The sequence below is a fragment of the Diadema antillarum genome, unplaced genomic scaffold (genome assembly GCF_040938485.1).
Source record: "Diadema antillarum isolate AM-2024a unplaced genomic scaffold, OU_Dant_1.0 seq00000541_RagTag, whole genome shotgun sequence".
Taxonomy (NCBI): domain Eukaryota; kingdom Metazoa; phylum Echinodermata; class Echinoidea; order Diadematoida; family Diadematidae; genus Diadema; species Diadema antillarum.
Window position 1 is genome coordinate 827,174 of NW_027271488.1, and position 25,730 is coordinate 852,903.

The 25,730-nt window shown below is 40.4% G+C and overlaps 1 protein-coding gene across 1 annotated transcript in view; it reads left to right on the forward strand.

The window, feature by feature from the left end:
- Positions 1–25,730, forward strand: part of LOC139734699 (intermembrane lipid transfer protein VPS13A-like) — a 115,663-nt gene that overhangs the window by 52,670 nt on the left and 37,263 nt on the right. Inside the window, exons 24-48 of the mRNA XM_071645492.1 lie at positions 2,036–2,121; positions 2,571–2,808; positions 3,481–3,603; positions 4,554–4,657; positions 6,269–6,436; positions 7,112–7,419; positions 8,021–8,168; positions 8,806–8,980; positions 10,019–10,185; positions 11,066–11,241; positions 12,257–12,336; positions 12,943–13,244; positions 13,751–13,873; positions 14,504–14,656; positions 15,550–15,668; positions 16,400–16,571; positions 18,348–18,476; positions 19,116–19,289; positions 19,878–20,000; positions 20,648–20,791; positions 21,621–21,797; positions 22,442–22,593; positions 23,488–23,611; positions 24,354–24,485; positions 25,622–25,708. Of these exons, the coding sequence (XP_071501593.1) occupies positions 2,036–2,121; positions 2,571–2,808; positions 3,481–3,603; positions 4,554–4,657; positions 6,269–6,436; positions 7,112–7,419; positions 8,021–8,168; positions 8,806–8,980; positions 10,019–10,185; positions 11,066–11,241; positions 12,257–12,336; positions 12,943–13,244; positions 13,751–13,873; positions 14,504–14,656; positions 15,550–15,668; positions 16,400–16,571; positions 18,348–18,476; positions 19,116–19,289; positions 19,878–20,000; positions 20,648–20,791; positions 21,621–21,797; positions 22,442–22,593; positions 23,488–23,611; positions 24,354–24,485; positions 25,622–25,708 (3,884 nt within the window). The remainder of the gene's footprint in view (positions 1–2,035; positions 2,122–2,570; positions 2,809–3,480; positions 3,604–4,553; positions 4,658–6,268; positions 6,437–7,111; positions 7,420–8,020; positions 8,169–8,805; positions 8,981–10,018; positions 10,186–11,065; positions 11,242–12,256; positions 12,337–12,942; positions 13,245–13,750; positions 13,874–14,503; positions 14,657–15,549; positions 15,669–16,399; positions 16,572–18,347; positions 18,477–19,115; positions 19,290–19,877; positions 20,001–20,647; positions 20,792–21,620; positions 21,798–22,441; positions 22,594–23,487; positions 23,612–24,353; positions 24,486–25,621; positions 25,709–25,730) is intronic.

The window sequence follows — 25,730 nt, forward strand, 5'->3', positions numbered from 1 at the left end:
AATATGGTGAAGACTATGTCCGCTAAAGTATATAGTATCACAATAAGGGCACGTTTTCTCATCTTCATTTCAATACGGGTCAGGAACTAGCAAAATTCAGAGACATGTCTAGCGTCGAGTTTAAAAAAGATTATCCCCGCGTTCCACTGGAATTCCGGGTCTGTGATTGGTCGAAATCTGTTGCAAGATGCGGCGTGTCGCATTGCGTAGTATCCATTGGCTGCTGACTCAATGCTGTGAGTTCAAAAACTATGTATCAAATAAAAGTGTCATTGATATGAGTAATAGCTGAATAGTGTACAATTGAGTTTGAGGTAATTTGAAAATGAAAGCCTGTATTAGTTTCATGAAATCCATGATTTTTTTAAATGTTAGGTTCCAGATTGTGATCGAATTTTCACTCTCTATACAAAATTACTTGCACTTTACACAGGAACCAATGATGTGTATGTGAGTGTGCACTTACAATGACCCTGAACAATGGACCTGGCTACCACCTGTCCCGAGCTCTGCTGCAAGGCACATGAATGCTTTATCAATTATTCATGTGGATTGCCCTGAGCACTGCTAGTCTGAATTCGTGACACAGGGTGAAATGCATGCACATGAAAGAAATAAGCACATGTTTCCATGTGCTTGCACACACCACATTTCAGAATGAACAAAGACTAGCTGCGATAGTGGAATTCCTCATGAAGCATTCCAATCCTGGTCATTGTCCACAACCATTGTCTGGGTATCAACAACACACTCCACGCGTGTTCATTCACTACCCCACTTCCGGTAAGAAAACATAATTTGCCTTGTTTTCAACAGGAAAATTCACAACCTTAAAAATGGTGCCCCTCTTCGTTTTTTAATTGATCATACTCACTCAAGTTTCACGATTGTGAAATCGAAGAAATTACGGAGATCCATTTTCAATACCAGTCAGGAACTAGCAAAACATCAAACTATGATCTAAAAGCTTCTTGAACACTGGCAAAATAATCGTTTACTTTGATGCTAAAATGGACTACTATATTGAGATCAAAAATAGGGAAATTAGGTATCAAATTAATGAGCATAATCAGCTCTATAACTTACCCAACCATCCTGGGTCAAATAATGCACTGCGAAAGCTATGAAAGCTGTTGTTGCGACCTCTGCAAAAACTCTCGCAAAGTATCGCAAAATCTCGTCAGTCTCAAGGGCACAAACTGCGCAAACGTGATTCTGAATAAAATTGTCGTTCGTGCCTCATTATCGCACGCGCTGCGGACTGACTGTCATGGTTACTTGACAGAACAATGTATAATCCAAAGATGTCATCTTCTTTGCAAATGACAGTTGAAATAACAGCAACATTTTTTCTTTTTTTTTTTGTTGCACTTGAGTTTGGGTCTGCTTCCATAGGAAGCTTACTGCAATAGTAATGTGTAGGGTCAATAACTATGAGAGCTATGGTCAGCTAGCTTTCTAGATTTCTGTTCCAACTCTGCGACAACTTTAGTGCATATAAAGTTATGCAATGCTCATGGTGAGCTAAAGTTATGTGTATGAATATGCTTACATGCGAAAAAGTCTTAAGAGATTCAGGCAGACTTGGAATGAATCAACTTCAATCAAATTCAGTCAAATCAGTCAAACAAGTCTGAAGCAATTGCATGAAATCAAATCAAATCAGATTTGATGAAATCAAAGTCTGTGAAGTTAAATGTATTGCCTTCCTCAGCCTTAGTCTTGTGCGAGAATCGGGTGGACTTTAAATGGGTCAAATTAAATCAAATTCAGTCACATCAGTCAAACGAGTCTCAAGCTATTGCATGAAATCAAATCCAATCAAATTTGATAGAATCAGTCTCTGAAGTTAAATGTATTGCCTTCCTCAACCTCTGTCTTGTGAGAGAATCAGGTAGACTTGAAATGTATCAAATTAGATTAAATTCAATGAAATCAATCAAACAAGTATTTGCTTGAAATCAAATCAAATCAAAGTCTGTGAAGTTAAATGTATTGCCCTCGTTCTCTCCCCGTCCACCCTCCCTATCTGCAGCACCTGGTGGAGGAGACCTGTATCTTGTCCGTACTCCAGCCTACGATGAGAAATCAGAGAGGCTCCTGTCTGTCAGCTACCACAAGGTACTGTTACCTCCAAGAGTGTGCAGTCGTTTCACATATTACACCCCCATGATTGAATGGTTTTGGCAAGCTCATTTCTTCATTTTGTAGGTGTATTGTTTTGTATTAATGCTTGTTTTACGTGGCTGCAACTCTATAGTGATCAGCTTGAGCACAGTTGTGTGTTTGAGCAAAATATCCAAAGTTGGCAAGCCATCGGCTGAGTCAGGTGTGTGAATGTGGCACACAAAGAGTTCAGCAATGTGAAAAACCTATGTAAAGGGTAGAGTTATTTGTGCTGTGATAGTTTCAAGCATTTCTATTTTGTAAGTAAAAAGTTTTAGTGGGTGTATCTTCCAGCCATATACAGTGTATGTGTTATGATGCAGGCAATATACAGTGGCCTATTCTCCCCATGCTAAAGCCTCCCTAATGTTCTGCTTCCTTGGTGCGTCTATTGCTCTTTGCAGATTGATAGGCTGAACCCCGAGTTCGACACCACCCATAACCTGACGGAGCAGACCATCGGGGCCCACTTCACCACCCTGGAGGTGGTGGCCCACTGCGAGGCCCTGCTGAACATCACAGAGTTTGCCGACAAACTGGTCGCCAGCCTCGACCAGGGCAAGGCGGTGGCCGCGGGGGCCGGTGGGGACGGGCCAGCGGAGGACGAAGGATACATCAGCGAAGACGAGAAGAAGCCAACCCGTAAGCATTGAGAAGACACCTTCAATTAATTTGTTGACCCATTTGTGTATCTATATTATTGGATGTAATCTGTATTTGAATGATAGATGAGTTGGTGCACATAAATCATATTTTTGAAAAAAAAAGGAGAATTGGTCCATTGACAAATTTAATTGCACTTGTACACAGTGCAGTGACATTATATATCTCTGCTCAGTACTTATGATAGTTTCCCAATATAACACACATCTTTAATCTCAAACTTCTCAAATGTTCTCAAAAAAGAGTTTAGAGCCTTCGATGTGAACAACTGTGCCACTTTTTCCACCCATTTTAGGGGGTGATCCTGAACACAATTCCTTTATTGTTATACAAAGAGTAGATATGAAGCAAAGAGCATGCCGTTTATTTTCTTTGTGCACTGAATTTACATGTATATCAGAATTCTGTCCATACTTTGCTTTAAGGTAATAGCCATGAACACAGATTTGCCACTGCAAAGCTGTGGATCCACATTGTTGTCAATTTGCAGGCAAGAACACCAAGAAGCTGTGTTTGCAAAGTGAATATGTGAATCGTTCCATAGTAACTTCATGTTACAAAGCAGAGCATGCTTTACTCTCGAGCTGTGGTTTAGAAAGACTAGCCATATTAGGCAGGGCTGTGAATTTGCATATTGTTGCCAATTTGCAGGCAAGAGCACCAAGAAGCTGGATGCCACAGAGGAGATTCAAGTGCGAGTGGACGCCAACCTGGACACCATTTCTCTAGTGGTCTGTACAAAGGAGGCCAGTCTCACTGAAGTGGCCATCAAAGGTAGGAGTGGTGAAGACTCCTACAAAATTTTAACATGAAAACATGCTGAAATTTATGAGGGTCTTTATTGTTATTTATTGATTTACTTGATATTATTTCTTTCATAGCCTTGTTCTCGACTGTGCTTTGTGAGCAAGGATAATAACCTTTTAAAATGTGTAGCTCATTCATGGTATCCTTAACTGAGACTTGTTATGCAATTTGATTATTTTAGGATTTGTGAGTTATTTCATGTAGTTTATACAAACAAATTATTTTACCTCCTATGATCATTAAACAATTGCATGTGATGATGGCTATGATGTGCCAAGTGTAGTTTTGGGCTATTGCCATTGGATCTGGCCGAAAGAAATGTGTTACTGTTCTTCTTTTGCATATCTATCCTTAAAGGAAATAGTTTCATTCAAATTCCCCTTAAATTGTTGGTGTGTGGATTCATCATTTTAATGTACAAGTATGCTAATGAACGAGACGACTCATATGAAATGTCAGTGGAAATCATGTACCCTATAAAGAAAGGGGATGATGAAATTAACTATCAACTATATCTAACAGCAATCAGTGAGAGATATACTAAATTGCTCTCGTTAGGTGATTTTCCCAGCAACCGTAAGCCTGTTTTACACTGTTGGACCTCCAACCCCATCTCATTTCTCCATGGTCCACTTTAGATTTAGAGCTACTACCTTCAGATGACAGATAGCTTCTCACTCTAATGGATTTAAGTCATTTGGTCCAAATTTACAAGAATGATTGGAAGTGAGAGCCATGGTTTGAATATGCATCGTGGATTAACACAAGTAAACTTGCCTTGCTCATTCCTGTGTCACTAGACATTCATTATTGTCTGCTGAGCATATGTGATGTGTCACGCTCAATGTAACGCAGTTGAAATTGCATATTGAAACCTCTGTGAATTATTACCATATTTTTATTTTTGTGTGTTCAAGGACTGGAAGCAGGCGTCACTGTGCAGAAACACAAGACCAGCGTCACTGCCTGTCTGCAGGAAATTACTGTCATGGATCCCACTCCAGACACTCCTCATCCAAGGGTAAGCTCAGTGAAAATCAGAGATGCCAATCATTACTTTTTGTGTAGTATTTTGTACCTTTTTTTTGTGGCCAAAAGTACTGTTTTTCCCCAATTGTATTACTGCACATGTCTACTGTGAGGAAAGTTAAAATGCTGGCCAGGAGTTCTACCCTAAAAATATGCCATTCCAGCACTGTTTAGAAGGTTGTCATCCCTGCTGATGTGGCACCCCATTGTCATGGAAACATCATCAGCATCTCTCCTCCAGGCAGTTTGCTTTAGTATGTCAGAGATATTTTATTGACTGCAGTCATCATAAGTGTGTAGAGATGCTTTAGAGTACAAGCCACAATAGATATACCTAAAGGTTCATTTACACTTTAAAGGGACTGTACAGTACTGGTTGAGGGTAGGGATTAATGTTTTGAACATTCCTAAGTGAGATAATGAAAAGCCTCTTATGAAATATGAAAGAGCATGTAATTTTAAAGGGGATGGCTAGTAACCGATCAGTGGGAATCAGTGGGAATGCTGAGGGATGATTGTTCCAATCCTTGTGGGATTTATTTAAGAGTACATTATATATCTACTGTTGTGTGAAAATTATTTGCTTCAGAACGGTCTCACATTCAAGTAATGTGCAGATTAATGCCCCGTCACTGACCAGGGACGCTTGCCTGGAAACATTACACTGCACATTACTTGAATATGAGACCATTCTGAAGCAAATAATTTTCACACAAGAATAGATATATAATGTACTCTTAAATGAATCCCACAAGGATTGGAACAATCCTCCTCCTGCATTCCCACTGATTCCCACTGATCAGTTACTAGCCATCCCCTTTAAGAAGGATTCAACGTTTATTTGATGAAAATTGGTTTTCAAATGGCTGAGATATCCAAAAAAGTGCTGATAATAAAAGGCGACATGCCACAACTTTATTAGGATAAATTTCCTTGTTTCACCTTGTTTTTGGATATCCCAGCCATTTCAAAACCAATTTTCATCGAATAAACGTTTGATACCCCTTAGAACTGCATGCTCTTTGACATCTTATAGAGTGGTTTCTGACATCTCACAAAACGTTAAAAGCTAAATCTACACCTCGACCAGAACTGTACACACCCTTTAAAAAGGGTGGCTCATTGTAATGTTATGTGCGGGCAAGTTAAGTCAGAGGAGAAAGTATGTTTTTTTTTGTTATTTTGGTTTGGTTTGGTTTCGGTTTTTTTGTGGAAGAATTGTGTGATTAATGGTAGCAAATGCATCTGTGAATATAAGAACTACAATTACACGACCTTTTGAGTGCCAGGGTGAGTATCTTGCAAATGTTCATATAGATCACTTGGGGTCTTATCATAGTCTTATTATAGAGAGCCTTATATGAACCTTTTGAAGTTGTCAGCAAGACATCTCAACATACTGACAAGCACACGCAATCTAAAACATGTTGTATATCCTTTGCAGCTGGCATCAGTTGGCAAGTACTGCCAACAAGACACATTGTGGTACACCAAAAACAAAAACAGGAGAAAAGATTTACAAATGCTGTCATTCACATTAGGTATTCATTGGGGGAAAAAAAATGTCTTTTTAACCTGTAAATTGTCGTTCTTGTGTTCCAAGATTCTGGCGACATTGGACAAGGAAGTGTTCAAGATGGCCCTGACCCTTTTCAACAATGCCACTGTGGGTGACCTGTACTCAGACATGAATGCTGTGGACATGAGAGTCGGTCTCAAGGTTGGATGCATCAGGGCCGTCTTCCTCAACAAGTTTGTCAATAGTCTCCTGGTGAGTTTCCTTCAGCACAACAGATTCTCTTGCCACGATCGTTGTGATTTTGTGCTTCACAGCGTGCAAGTCCTGATGAGAATTGCTGGGTTACATTTCCTTTTCCTAAGTTCTTTCTTGAGGTTAGTTTTTATAAGGAATGGTGATTTCTAGCACACCTGGAAGTAAATCTCTCTTAGAGAGGATAACCCGACAATCCTCAGTCCTTGATCAGGAATCACTTATGATGAACAAAAGAATCTCCTTCAATCATACTATCTCGCCACACACTAACCAAACTTTAAATGGCACATAGATTTATTTCAGTAGCGCTTCAGCAGGCAGTATACAAAATAGAGCTGAGATCTGTTATATGAGCTTCTGTTGGCCAATATAGTAAGTGTTTACATATTACTGGAATGGTGTACATGAGAGAGGCCATCACAAATGATATAAACCTCTATTAGATTAAGAAATCAATTAACGGTGTTGCAAGAACTGGCATATGGACCTGCAAGAATCTTGGCAAGTGCAGAAACAATTCAATTTGTTTCGGTAGAAGCAATTCACTTTGTTTCGGTAGTAACAAGTGGAAACTTCAGGCGTAATATCATGAAAACCTCGAGTATGAATTAAAAAGGAACTCCTACCGTAAAAGTCACTTCAAAACCTCCCTTCTGTTTCTTACATGACCAGGGCTTTGTGGATAACTTTAACCGAGCCAAAGCCCTGGCTGCTGAAGCCAGCGCCAATGCGGCGAGTGCTGCCCAGGCAGCGGCTGAAGACATCAATGCCAAGGCGACCCGCATCGCCATGGACATCACTGTCAAGGCGCCCCTCATTGTTGTCCCTAGCAACTCGCAGTCGGAGACCGGACTGGTTGCCGACCTGGGTCAGCTGAGTGTGAAGAATTCCTTCCGGGTTATCCCGGGGTCGGAGGAGCTGGAGAATGTGGCGGTAGTGGACTCCATGCATGTGGCTTTGGAGTCTGTTCAGCTGTCGAGGTGAGAGACCCGAAAGGTGGATCACATTATCTTTCAGGCCTTGCATTGTACATTAAAGAGCAGGATATCTTAGGAGCAAGACACTAGGGAATATTAATTGAATAGCCATGATGAGTGGATGTTTATTACAATGGAGGGAAATACTTCAACTGTTTTTAAGTATTTTTAATGCGGCATCAGTTCACGAAAATCATCTACATGTACGGTACTTGGAAACTTCCTAGTATGTCATGGGTGTTTAAGTTTTCATTTTGTATGTTGAGTAATGTAAAACCAAAAACATTTGAGGTATGAAACTTTCGCCAATTGGAGATGACGACCTTTTTCGGAGCATGAAACTTTTGTGAATTGCCATTGGTATTCAGTGCGTTGTATAGAGAAACGCTTTTGCATGCAATTTACTTTCGCGAATTTTGGCTCCACATGAAATTTGCGATAGTTTCATGCACACAAAAATTTCTGGATTTACAGAATGTGTTTTTTGTCACCTCATTGTCATTACCCTCTTTAATAGAAAGGGGCTTGTTGGAGGTAGGCCTATTAGTCACATTCCGTGGTACAACTAATTCTGGTTTATTAATGTGCTGTTTTTTGATGACAGAGCCATCATCCAGAAGGAAGAGGTGCGATCCGATGTCCTCATCCTCCACCCAATGGGAGTGCACATCAACCTGGACAGAAACCTGTCTGCTGCCTGGTACCATGGTGCTCCGGCCATCGCTGTCTCTGGCAAACTTGATGCCATCCAAGTATGTTATGGTCCTCTTATTATCTCTTACTTATTTCTTCCTCATAAAATGATCCCTGTTTTGTTCATTCTGAAATCAAATGGAAATCTCCTGTAAGAAGAGATATGTATCCATTCTTTAAAAAAAACATTTAATCAATAAATGCTCCCTTTTGTTTTTCAAGTCAAGGGAGAATGCTTTGTTCACTAAAGTTGCCCTTAATAACCACAAAGCTTGCGGAAACTTGCCCTACCTAGCAACAACTACTGTAAAAATTGATATTTTCGGGCGGGTAATTTTTGCACTGGGCTGGATAAGATGAATTTGGTGTGTTTTTAATTCCACGGAATTAAGGCGTTTTATGATAGTGGTACATATTACAAGCAAAAATATTCACATGCTTTCATTTTTGTGCTAGCTTCTGGTTGTGCAAAATGCGCAAAAATTTAAACACAGCGAAAATGTCCACATTTACAGTAAGCAAATTCCTGCCTATTTAACGTAATGGGAGGGCGCAGGTGGATGAAGTGCTTTGTCACTAGGATGTAGCAAAATGAAATATCCATCAATTGTAATACATTTCAGAAATGGTTTATTGCAAACAGTGACATACACTCCTGATGCAGTGTTTAATCTCTAAAAATTATGCCACCTGCAGATTTCCATGGCAACCGATGACTTTGGGATTGTGATGAGTGTGGTGAATGAAAACCTCCAAGAGGGTCAGGTGGAGACCAAGCCAGGAGGAGAGCCCTCTACTCCGGCTGCCGCTACTCCAGCTGCCGCCACTCCCCAAGCAGGGGAGGCAGCAACACCCTCCAAGACAGAAGGGCGTAAGTTTGTAGTCTCCGGCAGTTTTTGGGGATTTTGCTTTGTTGATACATTGATGTATATCAGTTGAAATCAATATTCATCGAAAGAAAAAAAATTATCAGCACGGGAGCTGTGCAGTGATATACAATATGTATCATGTATAGTGATATGAGGCTCACCATTCATTGTGGTCTGTTTTTTAGGCATCCTTTATGAAGCTTATGTGATGCTGTCATGCTTGCTATCTGCATCTGTAAATATGCATGTGTGTATCTGTTTGTATGTGTGAAAGCAGGATGCGTAATGATTTGTCATAGGTCTTAATGAAAATGATTTACATATTTCTCTGTAAGATCTTGTTTTCTCCCCCATCGCCGTCTTTCTATCTCTTTGCAAGTTCCAGTATGTGTGTGCATTTGTAGATACTTTTGCAGAAAAGCTCACTCTTGTGTAGTGAGAGAAGATATAGACGCTGTGTTTAGCGCTCATATGAAATTTCTGATACATCAAAATATTTTGTGACCTTACCTCTGGTCAGTATTAAAGGGACTGTACAGTTCTGGTTGAGGTGAGGATTTAGCTTTTAACGTTTTGCGAGATATTCAGAAACCACTCCATGAGATGTCAAAGAGCATGCAATTCTAAGGGGTCTCAAAAGTTTATTTGATGAAAATCAATTTTGAAATGGCTGAGATATCCAAAAACAAGGTGAAACAAAGAGATCCTAATAAAAGGCGTGGCCTGTCGCCTTTTATTATTATCACTTTTTTGGACATCTCAGCCATTTGAAAACCAATTTTCATCAAATAAATGTGGAAAATATTGAATCCTTCTTGAAATTACATGCTCTTTCATATTTCATAAGAGGTTTCTCATTATCTCACTTAGGAATGTTATAAACCTGAATCCCCACCTCAACCAGTACTGTACAGTCCCTTTAAAGGCAATTGCTTACAGCATTCAATTTTTTTGTAATTACATGAGAAAAACATGAAGGCATAAAAGTCAAAATACAGTCATTTCAATGTATGTATCCATTTTCATTTGCTTCATGACAGAAACAGAGTCCCAAGAGAAGCCGACAGAAGCGAAGCCAACGGAAGAGAAGCCAGCTGAAGAGAAGCCAGCAGAAGTGAAACCAGCAGAAGAGGCTTGGAAGCAAGTCCAAGCCGACTTTGAGCTGAAAAAGATCGGCGTCTCCCTCTTCACAGGAACCTATGATTTGGTAAGTGTGTTCTCTTTGTCAGTAGATTATCGAAGCATGTTCTGCTTTTGAAGCACATACTGTATACACTAAATATTTCGCGAGGTTTTTATTTTCGCGAATTTTGCGAGTCAGGTGCTATTCGCGAAATTAAAGACACGCGAAAATAATGACTGATCCCAATATGAATGTGACGCACACGTATACATTTCTCCGTTCAGTACAGCACTCCACGGTATCTAACCACTCGTGAAATTGTCAGGAAGTCCCGTTTTGCAAAAATTTAGACTTGCTAAATATATGGCGTATACAGTAGTACCCCAATGTCTGAAAGCTCTCCTTAATTAAGGACATAGCAATGCGTAGAGACATGGGTGGCACGATTGAATTGATCCTCATTCAGTGCCCACCAGAATACATTCAGAAAACCATGAAGAGTGCCCATCTGCAAATGTGTGCATTGAAGAACACATTCAGTGGTGACACTCGGCTCCAAGCAAGATTTTTGCCTTTGTATGCACTTTCTAATCAGTTAATTTTGTTATGCAGTAGTTTGTACTGTTTTTTGCCAAAAAGGCTGCAGTGTTTCATGGAAAATACTGTCCTTCCTGAATTGTATTACTACACTGTACACATGTCTCCTGCAGGGAAGGTAGAAATACTATTTTCCCACCAAAAAACGTGCCTTTTCAGCCTTCAAAATACTGCAATGCTGTTTACAAAGTTGGCATTCCTACTGGTAATATAGTTGTGAATGGTTCATGAAGTTATCTGAATTGTACATCACTATGAAGGGAAGTGGATGACAAATACCCCCCCAAAATTCCACCAAACTTTTGGAGGTACATGTACACTACAATCATATTCTGTAACAAGTTTGTTTAAATCGATATGTGAACAGACCACGTTGAACGGTCGCCAGGAGAGGCAGGAGAAGAATGCGCTGGGCCACTTTGCCATCCTCAAGCTCATCGTCGGGGCAACGGTGATGTCGGACCAGGCCGTCTCCGCCAAGGCCCAGCTGGGAAACATCCTCCTGGAGGATGTGAGGAAGGAGGATGCCAGCGCCATCACAAGGTGAGTTGGAGATTAACCATTTCAGTGCCAGGGACTTTGGACAGTTTCTGCAACACTATGGGTTTTCTGTGCCAATCAGCACTTGCAACACACAAAGAGTTAACCCTTTCTGCAACGCTGCACACTGGCACTGGTCCGACGGTCCCTGACCAGTAAATATCACTGTCGGACCAGTAACTTTTTCAGGAATAGACCATTAAAAGATGGAAAAACTGGGTACTTACTGGTCCAACAGACAGGTCGGACCAGTAGAAAAAATGGGTTAGTGTGCAGCCCTGCTTTCTGTGCCAGGGATTTTGGACAGTGTACTGTAAAACTTGATATATTCGCGGCATGAAATTTTCGCAAATCAGAGCCGATGACCTTTTTCGTGGCATGAAATTTTCGCGAATTGCCATTGGCGTTCAATGCATACAGTGTAGACAAGAACTTTCGTGGGCATTTTAATTTCGCGAATATTGGCACTCACGAAATTCGTGAAATTTAATTGCATGCGAACATTCCTGGTTTTACAGTATACATCAGTGTCGTAGAACTGTAGTCAATCATATAATAATCATTGCTATTGTGTTATCGTGGCTTTTGTGTAGGACTGTCTCAGAATTATTCTGTAATGCCTTTGCCCTGCCTATTTTCTGTGTTTCTCATAACACCATATTTGACTTTATTTCACCTCAAGTTAGTTTTAATGTGTATCAATCATTCAGTGTGTATTCTGTCATTGTATGTTGGGCCAACTGTCTGAGGCCTGAAGGGTTTGTAAGGCTGGCCTTTTCAAAGCAGCTTACATTCAGGTATCTGTTTCACAGATGAATGGACTTCAAAACCATGATTTTTAAACAAGGTATCTATGATTAAATGACAAGTCTGATAAATTGAATGTATTTTCCTTGCAAATCAATAGTGATTTTCCTCATTGTGTTGTTTTAATCCAGAAATCTTCTTTTTTTTTCTAATTGTGCTGTAGCATTTGCATTGTTGCTGTTTAAGCTGTGATTTTTGCATTCCTCCTTAGGATGATATATCGCTATGGTGATGCAGAAGAAAACATTGTTGATGTTGACTTCAAGATGTCAGCCAAGAAAGATATATTCTGTAAGTGTCATTGAGATATGCTATCTGTGAATTCAGTTGTTGGTTGCAATGAAGTAAATGTTTTAGGAATACAATCATTAGTAAGCACTCAATAAGAATTTACACTGTCAAAAAGTTGACATGTATTTTTACAGGGATAGCCGATGTTTGAATTCTGCATCTTGTTGAGAGTGTGACTGCTTTTCTTCCTGAGCATTATTCCTTACGATTCTTGTTCTAGTGAGCTCATCAGTTCTTGTACCAGTTCATGATAGTTTGTCATATGTCTTTATCACATATTGTCTAATACTGCCATCCCTACACTTTGAATATTTACTGTAAAAGCTGTTATTTTTTTCGGTCAGTTATTTTTGTATGTGAGGAGGTCACAGACATTTTTGTGAGATACTGTTTTTGCGATTAGAACACCAAGGCATATCATAACTGCACTAGGGCCTGTCTGTTCGTGGTATTGTCACTCAGTAAATTTGCGACTCAACAGTGTTTTGCAAAATTTGCAAATATGAAACCCTCATGAAAATTACAGCTTTTACAGCAAGATGAAAGTGCATTCTAGGATAAAAAGAGAAAACCATGAGAAAATTTGTTTGTAACCTTCCTGTCCAGTGGACGCCATCCTTCGCAACCTTCGTGCCTGCATCTGCACCGAGTTCCTGGTGACGTGCACGGAGATCTTCACCAAGGGTCTCCCACAGAGCCCCACCGCCACCCAGTCCTCCAAGTCCAGCACCAGTGTGGCAGCCAAGCCGTCTGCCACCAGCCAGGCGACGGAAGAGGGGAAGAAGAAGGAGGAGGAGGAGGAGGAGGCTCCCAGGCCGGACATGAAGATCAAGGCCGTCCTGCAGGATCCAGAGATTTTGCTGGTCGCCGACTCCAGTACCATGGATACCAACGCCCTCATTCTGAAGGTGAGGAGAGAGTAAAATGATGCTGGAGGTGGATTAGAAGGATCAAATTATAGAATCTGTGGAGATGAGGATGAAATAATGTAGTAACTATCCATACGCCAGGGCTGAATCAGCTCATTACATATACAAAACGAAACAAAGCAAAACAAGGCTTTGAACAACCCGTCATGAGGATTTTGCTTAGGAGCAAAAAGAAAAAAGAATAGCCTGTGAGGCTTGATGATTATATCATTGCTGTGATGAAGTCTATAGATCCAGAGTGATCAAAAAGTGAAAGTTCAGCTGGTATGTAAGATGAACAATGTCATTCAAATGACAGATGATAATCTATTAACGACTAATGAATTACAAGGATAGTGATTGTTTGTTACCATGATTATTGTCAAAGAAGACCTATATAAAGCAGCCCATGAAAAGCTACTTTATATATTAGATGTCCAATGCTGGCCAGCATTCCATACCTAATATTTGCTTCCCCAAATTTTGGGGGTTGATATCTTCCGCAGACGGCTGGCGAGGTGAATCTCATCCAGACAGAAGGCGCGATGAGGATCACCGGAGGATTACCCATGCTGAGAATAGACGCCTGTCCTTACAGGGAAGAGGCAAGGAAGGGCAGGATCAGCCAGGTGAGACCTTGCGCCCACTTCCCTTATCCCCTCTCAGAACCCACCCAGAAATTGTCTACAAATATTGTGGCGTCCTCATGAAGTGACATCAAAATTTATGTGGAGTTTTGTTCTCTCTATCAGATTTTTAACTTAATTTCTCCATCATCATAAAATATTTTTTTCTTATTATTTTCCATGCAAGCTGTAATATCAACTTCCATGATTTCTTTCCCATATGTGTCAGTGCTTTAGTCCCAGATCACCTTTAGAATTGTTTGTTTGTGCCAGTTAAAGATGGCATCTACACCCAAGATGTGTACCACCGAGAAATCAGTTCCTTCATTCACAGTGTTTTGGAACATTTGTATTATTTCTGTGATTAGGCTGCTATATCTAGTATACTGAAGGCAGTCGTAAAAGAAAATGGTGTGTATGGATGGACACAGCTCTGAAATTTCGTTAGTGTTGGATGACATCATCACATCATAAATCAAGAACGAGGAGAGTATTTGATTCAGAAAGATCATTACAACAGTAACGCTTTTCTGGGTGCTCAAAATTGTGATGTATTCTGCATAGAGACAGTCATGGTCTTACATGAAAATACACTTGCTTGTTACATAAAAATCAAATGTCATCATTCCCAAGGTTCTTGTGCCATGTTCGATCGACTTCCACCTGAGTTCACCAGATGGCAAAGGTCAGCGGATCTCTGTGGAACTACCGGAGCTGGTGCTTAACGTATCTCCGGAAACCGTCAAGATTCTGGCAGCGGTGGCGCAGACGCTGGCACCTCCAAAGGTATGCATTTCTTTGCAACTATGGATCAAGTTATTTCACATTATCACATGCTACATCAGCAAATTACGGACTGTGCACTTCCTCGGTTATAATCTGAAATACAAAATTTTAAATTTTTGTATACAAAATGAAGTGCAAAGTGCAGCACTTTTGAAAACAAGGGGGTTATCTGAGGAGCAAACTACAAATGCAATTATTCATGCCTGTGGCAAGCATCCATACCTCGTGAACAAAATGTGAATGAACCAACGTAGAGTATATCCCTGAATCTGATGGCAGCAAATTCACATGCATCACAAATTGAAAAAGGAAAATATTTGTTTGGATGTGCAGATTGGCCGTGACTGCTTTCTGCAGCACCTAGCGTTGACCAGGTTTGTACACAAGGCCATTTGAGTGTTGTACTGAAGAACAGCATTCATAGTGATAAAGCCATGTTTTTTTTTCATTATTATTATCATTATTGCTACAATGCCCCTAACCTTTTGTGTTTCAGATGTATTTAGTTTTTTTCAAGTCAGGTGTCATGTTGACATGTCCTTGATATTATGTCTTATTACAGAATGAAGCGTGTTTAAGATTTGAATGATGGATTGTGTTAGACTTTCTCCCAAGTCCCAGCACTTCAATAGATCACAAATCAATATGACTGATAATTCAATGTAGGGATTGATACAAATATTTGATCCAGGGATATGACGTTGATACTAAATTACCACAGAATCAGCCAAAAAATACATTATCAGAGCTGTCACATTCTGCTAATTGTTCTCTGTATTTGTTCCTTTGCACCATATGTGCCCATGGAACGGTATACCTCAAAATGATGAATGATTGTTTAATGGAAGCAAGAACAATATGTATTTGTTTCAATTAAATGTATGAACTTTCAGGTGGAAGAAGAGGAAGCAAAGAACAAGGTGACGGACCTGTCCGATGTGTGGGACGTCAGACCTCTCAAAAATAAGGACTTCTGGTTCCTCGGAGAGGATGAAGGTAATGAGGGTACAAAGCCACCATGGTATGTTCTGATACATTTGAGTTTGGTATTGATAATTTCCTCAAAACTTTGATAGATGATGGAGTCTATACATACCAAGGACAGTCTGATTTACTCTAATGGTCAAGATGTGGATAGCCTTCAACACATTTTCAAAATAAGTTCTGTGATCCTACTGGTCAAGGTGTCCAAAACCAATGGTCAATTTTAGACATTCTAATTTGTAGTTTTTATTTTCTTCTGAATTCTTATTCTAGAAATGTTAAAAAAAGATGTGTATTTTATCTCTTTTAAACGGTATTTGTATAGATAACTTTTTAGGGCAACCACATCATACACACATTGTGTATAGAGCCAATTTATGAAAAATTAGGAATTACCTGTGAAACATAATTAGCCCTTCAACACTTCAACAAGGAAAGGGAAATACCTGCAGAGATATGTAGAGTTTAGTTTTCATAAGCTCTAGCTCGTATGTTTTGATTTGAAAAAGAGTGTGTCATATTGTGTGTATGTACAAAGAACTAAGCATGTTCTGTGTTTTGTTTTGGGGTTTTTGTACATGTATTGCAGTACTTTTCCAACTTGGTGTGGTGCTCAAAACACTTTTTGCAACTTTTGTTATTCTTGTGATTTGAATAAAAAACTGTCACTTTGCTCAAAGCTTGCTTTAATATTCATCACACTCATCCCCACTTTGTCTGGCTTCTGATATCCAAAGTTGCCGTCGTGGAGGACCCTAGCCAGATCCTACCAGAGGTCCCCATTGCGCCCCCTCCGCAGCAGGTGGAGGAGCTTGTAGCCACCATCAAGACCATCGTCGTCAAGATCGAGGCAGCCAGCGGGAGGCGCTTCGTGCCCATGCTCATTCTGGAGGCCAGCGTTCATGCCATCGTCAAGGACTGGTCTTCAAGGGTATTCACTATTTTTATGCCTCCGCCACGAAGTGGTGCCGGAGGCATTATTATATTTTATTTTCATATCTCTCTCTATTCTCTTCACACTTATTTCACGGCTCATTCCAGGGTTGGCAGACAGCATATCAGTTTTGTTTGGGTTCTTCCAGTATTCACAAGAGCTGTCCTTTAGACCAACAAAGGAGTACTGGGTTCTCTGAAACTTTTTTTATGCCTCCGCCACGAAGTGGTGCCGGAGGCATTATGTTTTCGGGTTGTCCGTCCGTCCGTCCGTCCGTCCTTCCGTCCGTCCGTCTTTCCGTCCATCCGTAATGAATATTGTGGACAAGGTAACTATCAAAAGCTGTTGAGGTATCCTGATGAAACTTGGCATGTATGTGTATTAGGGGGTGAAGTTGTGCCTATCAACTTTTGGGTGCACGTGCTCAAGGTCAAAGGTCAAAAGGTCAAGGTCAAATACATAAAATTTCACTATTTCCACCATATCTATGCAATGCCTGAAGATATTTTCTTGAAACTTAGTGTATACATGTATTACCCAATTTAGATTCTCTGGTGAAAGTTTGGGTCATGAGGTCAAAGGTCAAAGGTCAAAAGGTTGAGTAAAAGTATTAAAACTTCTTTTTTTTCTCTGTAAATTGGAAAATTGTTCAAGGTATCCTCATGGAACATAGTATATATACATGTACTGACTGGCAGTGATTATCTAGAGAATGTAGGGTTCATGGGGTCAAAGGTCAGGGGTCAAAGGTCAAGTGCAACACTTCAAAATTTTACTATTTCCCTCATGTTCATGCAATGCCAGCAGGATTAGTATTTTTTTTTTACACTTGGTGTATGCATGTGTAACCTAATAGAAATTCTCTGGAGAGTTTTTTTTTCTTTTTCTTTTTTTATTGCCTCAAAGGTCAAAAGGTCAAAGATCAAGTGAAAGTGCTGAACTAACTTTTTCCTCCATATCTCGGAAGTGGCTCAATTTATCGTGAAACCTACTGCATATCTATGCATGTTCTACCTGAAAGTGATTATCTTATGAATTTTAGGGTCTAAGGCCAGATGAACATGGTAACAATTTACTATTCAGTACAGAAATTGCACTTTTTCTCCATACCGGTACCATGAAAATTACTCAATGCATAAATGTATGAATGGGTCAAAGTCAAGTTAAAGTCCTTAAATCCCCAAATACATGCTCTCCTATTCATCCAATTAAACCAAGTTCAAGGAAGGTGAACATTCAACACATTTCTGACAAACTTGTCATTTCAATATTTTGCCAGTTTTGTGAAAATGTAATCACACATTGTCCACATGGACTATCCAGACCTATTAGGAGAATCATGCATTATGGTGGAGGCATACCAGTCGCCATAGCGACATTTCTAGTCTTTCTTTTACCTTGCCCTTGCGACGTACTGACAAGTGTAGATTAACTGATCTCAAAGTGTGTAAACCATAGAAATTGATTCGAAAGCGAAGCCATTATTTTTCATGTTAGCCTTGCAACATAGTAGAAGTGTTGATAAGGGCACCTCACGCTATTGATGTATGGAAGTTGTGATGTAAGTTGGAGCTGTAATTTTTTGGCACATTTTTTTTGATTATATCAGTCTCACAGCAAAGTCGAAAATGCTGATTAGTAGATCTTATGCTGCTCACGTGTGGAAGTTGTGTTGTAAGTTGAAACCACAGTTTCGTTTCATTTATTTTCCATATCTGAGATGACACAATATTAGAAAATAATACAGTTCCCCTCCCTCCTCTCCAATCTCAGCTGATGGTGGAAAGTCACATGAAGCTTGAGGTCTCAACGTACAATGAGAAGGTGGCGGCTTGGGAGCCGCTGATTGAACCCATAGAACAGCCCAACGAGAAATACATTCCATGGGACCTAGCCGTAACCGTAAGTAGCCATGATCAATCCAGAGATGGATGTTGACCGCTTTATTTTCATTTCCATGAAAAATACAAGGAGATTTTCTCTAGACACTCTATTCATAGCTGAAGTCATTGTTCTTTTTTTATGTCTGATAAAATACTTGTGTACTGAGAGCTCCATTAGCAACTTCATTACAAACTGAAAATAGTGATAATGAAAAAAATTTAAAAAGATTTGTGTTTTGCATGAAAACTGACTTTGACAGCTACTGCAAAAGTTATATCAAGAGTTTCAGAGATATATTAGTGTTAACTCATTTAGGACTGGGTATACACATTATGTTAGCAGAGGTTGTGTTGTACAGAGAATGTGTGTTATAGCAATAATCAAGCTTTCAAAGGGTTAACCAGTGAACACTCCTTATTGACAGTGCATCATTTCAAAGGCAACAACTGACAATAACTTTACACTTTCTACAGAAGAATGTATTGTTTTAATGTTTGCAGGTGAATTGAGTTTGTTTTTTTTCTGTGAAAGACTTGAATTCTTTCTTTAGAGTACAGTGACACAGTGTGCCACTTCAAGTGATGTGTATGTTCAGGCATATTTTATTTTGATGTGATGCCACAATTGTACGCTGCTGTTTTATGATAACATGCTCAGGTGATGAAGAATGATGACCTCATCGATGCTGGCTCCACCACGGCAACGGATGAAGAGGATCAGGAGGGCTTGTCCCTGGCCCCGCCCGCCATGACAGTGACCGTCTCTGCTGCAGACACCTTGGAGCTGACCGTTACCAAGACATCGTTGGCTCTCTTCACCAAACTCGGCATGGTCAGTGTCAATGAATGCATTGAAACATTGGCCTGTGAACCCTATTTTGTTTCTTGGTTGTTTGTGTGTTCATGTGTGTTTGTGTGTTTTTGGGGCTTTTTAAGGGGGCAGAGAGGAGGGGAGGGGAAGGGAAGTGTCACTTTATAACCTGATAACACCTTGGAACTTACCGTTACCGAGACATCCATGGTTGCCTTCACTAAACGTGGCCAGATTGTTTTTGTTTTTTGTTTTTTTGTTGTTGTTTTTTTGGGGGGGATGTTGAATTTGCAGTCCATTGAAAAAAAGTTAAGTCTTTCGTGGCAAGCCACTGCTGTGATCAATGATGCCCTCAAAGTATGACATTGTTCATGACCCGTACAGGACTAATGCAATCCCACTCTGACTCCTTATTGTTGTTTCAATAATAAAGTTAAGCCAGGATGGTGATTGTTCATGTCTATAATTGAAATCCCGCATTTGCTGTTGTTTTTTGTGGCAGACAAAGTTTCTTTGGCTTACAGCACACATTTCCTCCCGCTGTGAAAAAAAGAAAAAAAGTATGGTCGTATGTTCATCAGTGACTGTTTTTTTCATCTTGTCCCAAAGGTGTTTGGTGAAGCCATGTCCAAGTCTGGCACTTCACTCTCAGACACAGATGTCATCCCAGCTTGCACCATTATCAACCAGACTGGCCTGCCAATCAGTGTAAGGCCAGGATCATACTATCAGGTGAGTGACATTAACTTATGACTTCACACACAGATACATACACAGTTACTTTTCTCCGCAGTTACAGCTATTACAGAATGAGTAGCAAAAGTCCTGTGATCTCATAAGTCAAAAGCGGTGTGTTGAATTTTAGTGGGCACACACTGCCTCACTGATAATAGCAACTGTAAACATGTTATTGCACTCTCGTAGCAAGAGTTCGCGCACTAAGCAAGGGTTCTCGCACTAGGGTAACCATGCATCAGTGAATTTGTCCAGTTAAAAAAAAAAAGTGTGCATCCAGTATAATTTGGTCCAGGAAAAAAAACAAAAAAACAAAAAACAAAAACATGGCATCTATTGAAAGCCAATAAGAAAAGCATCCAGTAGATTTGCCATCAAGTTACATCATAAAGAAATGGATTTTTGGCCAAAAATGATTTTTTTAAAAAATTGTCCCCCATTCTATAAAACAGATGATGCACCTGTCTTTTCATGCATCAGTAGGAATATAGTGGTAACTGTTGAATTTAGCCTAAAGCATTCCATACTTACTTAAGGCACACAATTTCTTCTGATAAACTCAGACCTGTACATCATTTGAATACTGTTAGAAAGTATGATATTCATGTGATGACTCTAACATCCAAATTACATCCAAACTCCAGAGACCCGAGTCAGGTGATGTCCTCACTGTGGAGCATAATACCATCAAGGAGCTGGACTTGGCAGATTCTGTGAAGGCTACGAAGAGGAAGACCGCCGTCGACAAGACTGCCATCTCACCCTCCGACATGGAACTCTCAATCCAGGTGAGATGGAAAGCCCTCATTTCCTTTGACGTTTACGGTGCAGATTTATAGTCCGGTGGATATTTTCTTACTATTATTTATCACGTGACTGTTGGCATGGCGACGATGATGTCACATCCTTGCAGTTTGTGAGTGGAATTTCTTGTGCCATGAAGTGTGCTATGTTGCTTTATTTAAGGCCTTGGAGTTTGAAACCCTGAAGTCATAATGCCTCTACAAGTATGGACAGACAACTCACCTCAGCACACGGAAAAGCTCACTCAACAAACGAGAGTACTTTGGATGAAAAGATGGAAAAGGCGACATCAGAATAGTGATATGGCAAAAATTGACAGATCGTGGCTCAAAGTAATGTTCTTTTTTAATGTCTCTTTTGTGGCATCTGACTGTGATGTTACCACTGTTTTATTCCTATGTCACTCCTAGCTCAGCAGACAGGAACGTTAACTCAACAAATGGAGCACCTTGCATTAAAGATTGAAAAGAGGACATGAGAATGATAATACAGCAAAAGTTGACAGGGAATGGCTTAATGTATTTTATCAGTAATGTCTCCTTTCTTGCATCTCACAATGACTGTGATGTCACCACTGTTTCACTCCTGTGTCACTCCTCTTAACTCAGCAGGTGGAAAAGTTAAATCAAACTCAACTAACCGAGTACCTTGCATTAAAAGATTATTCAACAGGAAGACATTAGAATAGTGATGTAGCAAGAGAAATTGATAGATTCTGGCATAATGTACATGTATTTTATCTGTAATGAGTCTCCTTTGAAGCATCTCACATTGACTGTAATGCCATCACCTTTCACTCCTATGCTGTGTCAGGTGGAAGGTTACGAGATGCTCTCCCGCCTGCCAATAGTCCAGGCAGGCCACATCCTTTACAACCTACAGCCAGTGAACAAGGCCAAGGCCAAGGCCACAGACACCATCTTCTCAATCATCCTGGAGATTGAGGCCACCCTCGACACCCGAAGGGTCACTGTGAGGTCACCCCTTCAGGTGATTATCAGGTTCTTGTGTGTGTGTGTGTGTGTTTGGACTTCATGTTTTATGTGTGGCCACTGAAGAAGCACGTCACTTCTTGTGAGCAAGCTACCACAGGACCAAAGGGTCGATCCCTTCTCAAAGACTGGGCAACGTGGCTAAATTGTCTTGCTTGGAGGCACAAGCACTGCCACCAGTGGTCTAGAATCTTGTAATTGAGTTAGTGGTCATATCCATGTAGCCACAATGGTTCGTCAGACTCTTACAATTTTCCTTTGCAAATCCCTGGCAAATCCATTTTTTTTTTTTGTTCCAGAAGAGTAAGGATAAATAAGCCTGGACAGGATGTCTTCTGTCACTTTTTACTCTGGACATGAATATCCTGATTTCAAAGTATGCAGTGATGTATAGAGGTTTTTGTCTGTATAATAAAAGCAATTGCATTAGAAACAAGTTTGAAAGCCATAGTAGCTGACCTTAAAAGCATTTCCCTGGTAGAGTACCATGAATAAGAGCTGCTTTGATTCTCTGCATATGAATCACAATGAAACGTTTATAATGTATATGTTGTCATCCTTTTTGTTTTGTTGAGGTGTGAGGGATTGGAGACAAATCATAAGATTGATGAGAGAAATGTTTCAATGTATGCATACATGCAGATCTTCAACCATTTTGACAAGGGTGTGGACATCCACACCAGTGCATCCGGACATGTGGAGAAGGTCGGGGAGGTGGCCCCAGGAAAGAGCTTCATGGTTCCCCTGCAAGTGGCCCACACTCAGGAGATTCTGGTCAAGCCGACGGACGAGAGGTGAGCTGGAACTCTTTGCCCCCTAATCTCCGTACTTTCTCATGCACATGGCTCACTGTTTGTACTTTAAGATACTTACATGGGTTTTATGCTTCTTTTGATGGTGTTGCCAGTGTCAGAGAGAGGAAACTGACACTTTGTGTTGTAAAGTGGTGATGAAACAGCCATGTTTTGAGACCAGGCCCATCAATAGCCACCCTGTCTTGAGATGGAAGATAAGATTGCTTTAAGAGCTCCCTATCTTGAGAGCTCAATGTCTGGAGATTTCTTAGACCGTAAAGCTTCTTCATGAAACCACTCACCCTTTGGCCAGTTTTCTGCAAGAGACAGTGCTTGGAGACCTTTTAGAGTTTAGATATCTGTGTCTGTAGACTCAGTCCTGTCTTCATATTCCATGTTTTTTTATCTTTGCATCTCAAGATTTCTTTCTTATAATAACTCGGTACTTTTATGCACCCATCATCTTTGAATCCTTATAACTTGTCTTGAGATGGACCACTGTGAGAACCTCATTATATGGCAGAACTCACATGTTTACTTGTCACATAAATGAGACATTTTTTTTTTTGTGTGTGTGTCTCGTGTATAGACTGATTACAACAGGTAATCCATTGACTCAGAACAAATATTTAGCAAATACTAGCTATGATCACATCCAACCAAGTAAACTAAGAGATGTTAAATTCAACAGTGGTTCTGTGACCGCCAAGACGTCTATGCTGATAAAACAGACGTCTGTATGAAGCAGCAACAGATAGACATAAAAGGTGATTTTATCCCATTGAGGACGGACTGATGTTGCTATAACACGCATTTCCCGTAGACACCTGTCCAAGTATTCTTGGGAGTCGTCTTCAAGGGGTTAAAGTACACATTTCATATTGTTATCTCCAGCTACATGATGTGTGACCAGCCGATGCGGTATGAGACCCTCTGGAAGGAGAGGCAGCAGGGGAAGAGGACAGTGACCTTTAGGTGTCCTCCCAAGACTGCTGGATACACTCCTTTCTTCTTCAACGTAAGTAATGTCATGCTATTAAATATGCCTCTTTTCGGTCCTTAGGCTGTGGGTTTGTTCTAGGGCAATTACCCCCTGGACAATTACCCCAGACCCTTCCCCTGACCCTAATCCTAACCCTAACCCAAACTCTAACCCTAGACCTAACCTTAAACCTAACCCTAAACCTAACCCTAACCCTAATCTTTACTCTAACCTTATCACTAACCAGTATATAGCAGGGGTAATTACCCTGATACATTTGGGTTTTATAGTGCACATATGTTTTGCTTCAGCCTTTGTTAATAAGCTTTTTGTACAATCAGTATCTGTGCCAGTTTGAATTTGCACATATGAGTCACAAAATATATTTTCTGAAGTATACCATCAAAACCTGTCGATGTATGATTTAAAGCCAGTAGTAAAAAAGGAAAGTTTTTATTGCAAGTCAAGGAAGAGAAAGTAAGAGAGATGGAGCTGGTTCTAGCATGTAAACAGTGGAAGGTTTGAAGAATTTTTCTTATTCTCATGAAATTTATTTCATTGAGGACATCTACAAGGTGATATTTTACCATATTGACTTCAATTCAAGTTCAAGGCTTTTGAAATATACATTGGTAGTTTGTCCCTGACAAAAATTAAAGATGATACTTTGGATTAAAGTAAAATCAATACAAAAGTGCAAAATGGAGGTAATATTCTTTGAGAGATATGATGTGTCTGCCTTCCAATGATGGTGTGTTCTCTTGTTTTTCGTCTTCAGGTGCTGATTCAGGAGGCAAGCCTGCTGGATGTGAAGGGGACTTCTCTACACTCTCCCAAGTACAACATCCACCTGCATCCGGTGGTGGCACTCCGCAACCTCCTGCCCCTCCCGATCTACTACACCTTGCAGGTGGGGAAGTCCCTCCTTTCTTGTGTGGGGAAGTCCCATCTCTCTGTCTGCGTCTGTGTGCCCTGTGTCCATAGATGGGGTTTATGTGTGATGTTTTTTGTAGTTGTATTTTTTGTGGGATATCTTTTATATGAATTTTTATGGGTATCATGTCCATGAAAACCCTTAAAAATATCTTCCAAAAGATATAATTATGATGTATGATATCCCTCCCTATGTGGACCAGCATGATTGAAAACATTGATGACACGTAGAAAGTATATTTTAGTAAGATATATTATTGTAAAAAATTATAGTAATGCTTACATCGTACAACAGTACAGAACTGCAGACCTCTACTACTTCAGCAGCTCCTAGTTAAACAGCATGTTTGAGCAATGTGTCATCATCATCATCATCACCACCACCATTACCATCATCATCATCATCTCCACCATCACCATCATCATCATCATCATCACCATCACCATCACCATCACCATCACCATCACCATCACCATCACCATCACCATCACCATCACCATCACCATCACCATCACCATCACCATCACCATCACCATCACCATCACCATCACCATCACCATCACCATCACCATCACCATCACCATCACCATCACCATCACCATCACCATCACCATCACCATCACCATCACCATCACCATCACCATCACCATCACCATCACCATCACCATCACCATCACCATCACCATCACCATCACCATCACCATCACCATCACCATCACCATCACCATCACCATCACCATCACCATCACCATCACCATCACCATCACTTTCAACATCACCATCGTAACTATGACCATCATCGCCACCATCATCATCACCATCATCACCACCATCATCACCACCATCATCACCATCAACATTATCATCATCATCACCATCACCATTACCATCATCGCTACCATCATCATCATCATCATCATCATCATCATCATCATCTCCCATCACCATCATCACCATCAACATCATCATCATCATCACCATCACCATCACAGTCATCATCATAATCATCATCACCATCATCATCACCACCACCACCACCACCATTACCACCACCGCCACCATCATCACCATCATCTTTTCATTATTCTCCTGAATTCCTTCTCTCCTGACAGGGTTCGGCTGAAGAGATCAAGATTGAGCCTTGCGAGCAGAGCAAGATGTTCAACGTTGAGCTGGCCAAGACGATGATGTTTGTCAGGGTGAGAAGCAAGCGCAGCTGTG